The sequence below is a fragment of the Frankliniella occidentalis genome, unplaced genomic scaffold, assembly GCF_000697945.3.
Source record: "Frankliniella occidentalis isolate FOCC.00 unplaced genomic scaffold, Focc_3.1 Scaffold293, whole genome shotgun sequence".
Classification (NCBI taxonomy): Eukaryota; Metazoa; Arthropoda; class Insecta; order Thysanoptera; family Thripidae; genus Frankliniella; species Frankliniella occidentalis.
Window position 1 is genome coordinate 143161 of NW_026267419.1, and position 7930 is coordinate 151090.

The 7930-nt window shown below is 39.5% G+C and overlaps 1 protein-coding gene across 1 annotated transcript in view; it reads left to right on the forward strand.

Annotated features, from left to right (window-relative positions):
* The window catches only part of LOC113207255 (uncharacterized), a gene marked incomplete in the record, with an annotated part of 60276 nt that extends 52634 nt beyond the window's left edge, over positions 1–7642 (forward strand). Inside the window, 2 exon segments of the mRNA XM_052273690.1 lie at positions 4065–4220; positions 6883–7642. Of these exon segments, the coding sequence (XP_052129650.1) occupies positions 4065–4220; positions 6883–7245 (519 nt within the window).
* Between the last annotated feature and the right edge of the window lie 288 nt (positions 7643–7930).

Below are 7930 nucleotides of genomic sequence, written 5' to 3' on the forward strand. Positions count from 1 at the left end.
GTCGAGGGGTGCCCAACTGAGGTAATCAGGTGTACACAGAGTAGGTAATCCCTGGTAATCACCGGTAATCATTGGTAATCGCCGGTAATCCTTGGTAATCGCCGGTAATCCTTGGTAATCGCCGGTAATTCTTGGTAATCGCCGGTAATCCTTGGTAATCGCCGGTAATCCTTGGTAATCACAGGTAATCCAGGGTAATCACCGGTAATCCATGGTAATCACTAGGTAATCGCTGGTAATCAACAGGTAATCGTTGGTAATCACCAGGTAATCTTTGGTAACCACTCAGTAATCCAGCAAGAAAATTTCTGGAAATCTTTGGTAATCACTGGTAATCTTTGGTAACCACTGGTAATCTTTGGTAATCACTGGTAATCTTTGGTAATCACTGGTAATCTTTGGTAATCACTGGTTATCTTTGGTAATCACTGGTAATCTTTGGGAATCACTGGCAATCTTTGGTAATCTTTTGTCAGTGGTAATCTTCGGAAACCCTTGGTAATCATAGGTAATCCTCGGTAATCTTCGGTAATCCTTGGTAATCGTCGCTTTTTGGTAATCAGGTGTACACGATTTTTTCGAGTTGGGCACCCCTCGATAGAAGTATTAGGCAAGGATAGCAAACAACAGGAGTGAGAAGAAGTAATAAAAATAGCTGCAATAGTAGTTACATTTCAGTTAAAAAACTTGTCAAAGTATAGTTTGTGAACAGCTCTTTTAAATTTTTTAATGGAAGAAAAGCTGGTAGTCAGATCTTGTGGGAGAGAGTTGAAGAGCTTTACAGCTGTGTTAAACACCGAGTTGGTTCCATGCCTTGATGTATGATGATGCGTTTGGTGGATTTGTCTTGCTGATCTTGTGTTATAATTGTGAACATCTTGATTAAATTTTAATTTGATTGTGGTATTTACCATATTATTTTTGATTTTATCCCGCACGGAAAAAAAGAGCTCAAAAAGTGACAGGCCAAAGTGTCTTAATAGTGTAAAAAAAGTATACAAAAAGTATGAAAAAAGTTTGCCTAAAGTGCCACCGAAGTGTTGCGGTTCCAATCTGCTATATTTTAAGTATACCTAATGTATACTTTCTACAAAAGTATACCTGAAAGTGTCATTTGGATATACTTATTTCCATGCGGGTAAACATATAGACAACGGATGACAGGTCAGCTTGTATGGATAGGGGTAGAATGCAAGAAATTTTATAAACATTTAGGGAGGGTTCACAGTAGGGGAGGTTGAAGATGAATTTAAGGGCTCTCTTTTGTAGCATTTCAAGTTTCTTCAGTAAAGTGGCAGAGCAGTGTCCCCAAAGGGTTATTAGATAGGAGAGATGAGAATGTATAAGTGCAAAGTAAATATTCCTCAGTATTTTCTTGTCAAGGCCACTGTGTCTTAGTCTTGATAAGATACCGATAACTGGAGAGATTTTTTTGATAATGTAATCTACATGGTAATTCCATGATAGACTGGAGTCAAGATGCAGACCCAGATACACAGCAGTGTTCACTCTCTCAATAGTACTGTTGCCAAGGTGAACTATATTGCTTGATTTTAGATGATAATTCGGAGAGTGGAAGAAAAGATACTTGGATTTGTCCACATTTATGATTAAACGATTAGAGTCTAGCCAATTTGATAGAATTAGTAGGTCTATATTAATTTTTTTCATTACTTCTTCTTCAGTTTTTCCGTCATAGAGTAGCAAAATATCATCTGCGTATAGCATTAATTTCCCTTTGAGGGGAATATGTGCTATATCATTAATGAATATGATAAATAATATAGGCCCCATGACTGATCCTTGGGGGACACCAATAGAAATATGAGTAAGGGTACTCTTGGATGTGCCTATTTGAACATATTGAGTCCTCCCAGTAAGAGAGGTAGATATCCATCTATGGCAGGGTCCTCTGATGCCAATTCTTTCCATTTTTTCCAAGAGGATTTGATGGTTGACAGTATCAAACGCTTTTCTAAGGTCAATAAGTAGACCAGCAGCCAGATGATTACTGTCCAGAGTTTCCTGAATTGATTTCACTGCATTAAAGGTTGCACATTCAGTGGATTTTCTTGATGTGAATCCATATTGAGCTTCTGTGAAGAAATTTATTTTATTCAAGTATTTTAGTATTCGTACTTTATATAGTTTCTCTAGAATTTTTGATATTTGCGTAAGTATGCTAATAGGTCTGTAGTTGTTTGTTAATGTTTTGTCACCAGATTTGAAAATTGGGACTATTCTTGCTATTTTGCAGAAGTCTGGAAACTGTCCTTCTTGAAAAGAGTGGTTTATGCAATTTATGAGAGGTTGAACCAAGAATTCATGGCATTCAGTTAGGACTTTAGTAGAAATATCCACATTTTGTTGATGGCTCTTGAGAGGCAGACTCTGTATGAGTTGTGTTAACTCAGTCATGGTAACTGGTGTAAGATACATACTTTGGTTAACTGGTTGACCTCCAAATGACCTCCAAATCCCCTACGGGGAGCTAAAACCAGTGCCAGACACTATCTAGGGGTGCAAACAACTACTCTTTTAAGTGCCTTTGAAATCTGAATGTATCACCGGAAAACCTTCCCTTGTCAGTTTAGCACTTTCCACACAGTGACCGTTAAACACTTGCAAGTGTACGACTGTGGAGTTGAACTCTTGAATGTATTTGCTTCGCCTCAAATACGGAAAGGTATAGTATATTACAGTATAGTACGATTGGGCGGAGCACAACAAACGCTGCTCGGTAGGCTAGCCAGCCACCAGTGAGCCGAATGAGAATATTCCAGGTTGGCCAACACACTCTTACAAAATTTTAGCCACATAGAAACAGATCGGAAGCATTTGTGAAAATATTGACTATGGAGGACATAAACCTAATATAAAATACGTAATCAGTGGAAAAAGTAAAAAAACTCCAAATAGTCAATTGATTTTGTCCACTGTGGATTGTGAAGTAACCTTAAAGTGTTCTTCTGTTGGTACTCATGGTGCTATATTTACGTCGGTGAGAAAATCGGCTTGTCTCCGAAAACTCGGTTGCTGAACAATTGGTTGGAGCGAGAGAGAGAACGCACCGGTCATGGTTTCAAACACGTCCCTCGCGAAAAAGTATGCACATCTACGAAAGGTGAGCAGAAGAGAGCGAGTGTGGTCTAAAACACAAGCAATGTTTGAAAAAGTTGTTCTCCAGCAGAAATTAAGAAAGAAATAGAAATCCCGCGTAAAAATCTAAGGCTTGTTTTGGACCCATTCTCGTCGTTTTCCACTAGTCTGATAACGACCAGCATAGTACGAATATACGACGAAGTATCGAGGTATTCCGTCGTATTTCCGTTCCTTTGCCGCCGCACCAGGGTCGTTTAACTGGTAAAATTCCCGACGAGAAAACGACGACCCATGCTGCGCCGGCTAGTTAATTTGCAGTCGCACATGAGCAGTTGCACACTTAGTTTATCAGTGTGCCCTGCATTGTCAAGATTCGAGTGGGCTAAATGGCTTTTGCTAAATCGACCAAAATGTGGTTCGCATTTAACTACAGTTACACTTAAAAGTATCGTTGTAAATTTAAAAAAAATAATCGTAAATTCGAACTATAGTTTAAGTTGTCAAGTGACGAGAGCACATGTTTCACTATCCAGTGTGGATTATAGGTCTATGTCGATACGTACTGCATGTGGTTCACGATTACATACTGTCATTTTACAACTGGTGGCAAGGAAAATTTTCTTGTAAACCTTCCTACTACTTCTCAGAGTGTATTGCGCATGTGGGAGCGATTAAAGAATTATTGTTGCAATTATGGACGCCCCTCTGCATGATAAACGCCTTAAGCACAGCTTAAGGTGTCATAGATCTGAAATTGCAGTAAAAGCAAAAATGTCTGTTGGAGCGTTATCCTATATTTTAATCTTTGCAAAATGTGTGTACATCATCGCATTTAGTTGCAATGACCACAAAAGCAGTTCAGTGTGGTTACTTTTTGGATCCCTGCTGACAAGTGCTACAAAATGAGAAAATCGTATTTCGACTGTAATCTAACTTGAAGTCAAACTGTGGTTATTTTACAGGTGAATGTGGCGCGTGACCTTCCAGCTGTCCTTTCGCCGTTAAAAAAATTGAGACATCTTACTCTGTCTGTCGCCCGCGTTCCAAGTCCTGTGTTCAAAGCTCTTCAGTGCGGCATTCTGCCTGATCTTGAACAGCTTGAGCTAAAATTTTGTGGAGTAAGTACATTTTTGGAGGTTTCTTTGTAATTTAAAATTGCTCTCCCTGCTAGAACAGGATATGTTTCTTAAAATATGAAATCGTCACCACTCTAAATATTTTAAGGTTTTCGTATAATGCAAAAGGATTCTGTGCAACCGCATTATACAGGAAATTTCCTTGCATTACACAAAAGTTGCCTTTGTATTACAATGTGTTTTCTTTGTAGTGCAAAAAAAAAATAATTCGGCTTTGTATTACGGTTGCTCATAATTCTATGTAATGCACCGGTAAAACAAAGGTGTGATATCACACCTTTTAAAGGCATGAAAGTTCTACAGGCGTTAACGTTAATTTTTTTTAAATATTTTCTGCTGAAGCAAATTAAGGTTCGTATGGATTATATGTACGTGTTCAGCTCAAAACTCCGCTTCGAGCGAGCCTAGATGTGATATGTGTCTGAAGAACGGCGAAAGAAGTCATTGACCCTCAGGAATCCACTAAATTTCTTTCATTTGGGATCTGAACCCTATCACATATAAGTTACTCGGAAAAAATAAGTATGCCTTGATAGCTAATGTGTTAGCTGCCAGCGTGACACACTGATATATCAAGTGTGCAACTGACACACACTTTAAAGTGTATAACACCGTGTGGCACACTTCTATGGATGCAACACGAGTTTTGAATAGTTGGAAGTGTTCAACAGGTGTGTTGCACACTTTAAAGTGTGTGTCAGTTGCACACTTTATATATCAGTGAAGCAATGCGTTAGCTGCGAGAGCTAATCTCTGTCTGTGAGAGCATAGCGATGTTTACTGCAGCAGATAATCACGTCAGCTGTGAAAACTAACGCGGGCTAAAGTTTTTATAAGATGTTAAAACTTAAATTTTTCCAGAGTTGTTCCATTTGCGTTGTTTAGGGTGCGTCCTTCCTCACTTCTACTGCCCTTAACAAGGAATTAGAACCGACCCGAGTGGGTGTTGAACCCTCGCCCATCAGCGCTGCGCTTCAACTCGGAGGCACTGAGCCACTGCGCGCGTCAAACCTGGGGTGAAAGGCAAGCATCAAGTGGGAACTCGGAAAAACAACCTTGATTGTTCTGGATTCAGTCCTAACAGCTAGTAAAATTCGCTTCACCAGACTAGATGTAAGCTGCCATAAGCAAACTCAGGTAAGCCGCGGTAGCTGTCGAGGAATTAGTTGGTAGAGCTAATCTATAGTTGGCCCACCCCATACATATTTTGTTCTGGCTGTCGGCTGCTGGACACAACATGCCTCAGCAAACAAAGATGAGAAAATTTAGTCACACGAGCTTAGGGGCATTTAGCTACAAAAACAATCTTTCTCGTTTCTCACAACTAAGAATTAAGCACATTGAACAAATGCATATTCTGTACTGGTCGAACACCCTGCTTGTCACGCTGACAGCAAACACGTTAGTTGTCCTAGCAAACGTTGTGCTGGAATAGGTACCATATTTTTTCCGTGTAGGCTTGATCGAAGCGGAATTTTGAGCTGAATACGAAAATGTAAGCCCTACAAACCTTGTTTTGCTTCATCAGAAAATATTTTGGAAAACTTAAGAGTTAACGCCTTTTGTTGACTTTAACGCCCCTGGAAAGGTGTGAAGTCACACCTTTTTTTTACCCGTGTACAAGAATTTTCTTTGCAAGGATTTAAGAGTGTAAACTAAATGATTTTCACCCAAGAAATGACGCCATCAAGCTTCATGTCGTATCCGAGTACTTTGTTGCGGTGTTGATGAGTTGCTGCGTTTTGCGTACACAGTTACAAACGACGTACATTCTCAGATTCCTTTCCGAGGTTTACGTTTCTCGCTATTATTGGCTGAGCGATTAGCGAACAAACAGACGCGAAACTTTTTGAACATCACTGGAGTAATAGGTTTTGCTAATCGCTCAGCCAACAAATTAAATCGTAACAGCAAAGAGTTCGTTGACTTCCAAACACTGTAAAGTTTTCGTGATTTTACGGAAGAAACTGTTGAGAAATGCTCCGTAAAAAATCGCAAAGCTACAAATATATATCGTAACAAATACAAATTTTTGTATCATTTAATACACTCTTAGTTCCTTACAAACAGCAGAGTACGTCTGACGAAGAATTGGGTTTGTAACCTACAAAGGATCTAAAGCAGCCATATTACAAACGATTTTCCTTCATATTACGAACAACCCTCATTCGTAATACAAAAAGCCTGGTTTGTAATACAAATCAGGATCTTCGTAATACAATTTGTTTGTAATACAAACGCTCGGAATCATTTGTACGTTTCAAAGAGCAGTTGTTCTGGAGAGACTTATAGTGTGTACCAATTTTCGTACACCTTTGATGGAGCTTTGGACTTTACAAAGGAAATAGTAAAACAACGATGTATAGTAGTTTGTTTAAAACGAAGTGTTCTGCGTAACCTTACAAAGCATTTTTTTCGTTAGGTTTTAACAAAGAGGATCTGGAACTACCCTATTAGAAACGGATTCTTTCTTATTGCAAAGCGACCACTTATTTGCTCTTTGTATTACGATGAAGCTGAGCCTTACGTAATTCAAAGAATTTGCTTGTATAACGCACGTGTCAAATCCTTTATACATTACCAAGAGCAGTTCCTTGTAAGAAACTTCCAGTGCACGATTAAGAATGTCTCCGTCTTTGTCCAGGTGACAGCCAAGGGGCGCGGCGCGCTGCGCAGTCTCGTGGCGGCCCGGCCTGGCCTCGTGTCAGAATACAAGGTCTCTCGCGCTTCCTTGGACGAGGATGGCGGCTGGTTCTCGCTCGGAGGTCGCTGCAAGAAGGCCATTTGTGCCGAGGGGTCGGACTGTGACGAGGATGACCCGGTCGACAGCGACGAGGAGGCTGAAGTTGAGGCCGATGATGAGGAGCCCATCGACTTCGATGGGCCAATTATGAATGTTATGGAAAGACTGATGAAGTTGGCGCCTGACCCCTTCGACGCTTTCATGGCCATGGGGGATGGTGAAGACACTGACGATTTCGAGGGCACAGACGATGGTGACTGTTGACTTCATCAAGCCATAATTAGTTTTACTGAACATGTCTGAAAGTCACCTAGGTTTTTGTTATGTTAAAATTATCAATCAGTTTATGATATTTCATCATTGAGTTAGGAACTACAGTTTAAATGTAAATCATTTTTGTTCCTAAAAAGGAAACGTTTTTGAGCACATGCAAACCAAAGATGCAATTTTATTCCTAAATCGGAAAAATTCTGCCAAGATTGACACACTTTGCCCAGATTTTGGGACAAATTTGCATCTGGTCAAAATTGCCTGAAGACGTTTCTCTTTTAGGAACAAAATTGTCTCTTAACATCTTGAGTGTAACTAAAGAACTTCATTCATTTTATAATGACAATAATATCCGGTGAATAAATGTTATATTCTTCAAAATAAAAGTTAATTGTTTGTATCTTTGAATTTATGTCAATTCATCAGAATTAACACGGATTTTAATGGGATTGCACCAGATCCTTTGCTCTCTGGAAACGCAAGTGTGTGTATGTCGCCCACTTGAATATCCATTTACACTAGAGGGGTAAACCTGTGAATTTTTCCTAGAAAATTTCAAGTTTTAATATGGACAATCCGGAATATAAAGGAGATGGCATCGTTACCTCTACCAAAATTACCTCTACCGTATTTTACTAATATTTTTATTACTCGATGGACGGATGGAAATTACCGGGTA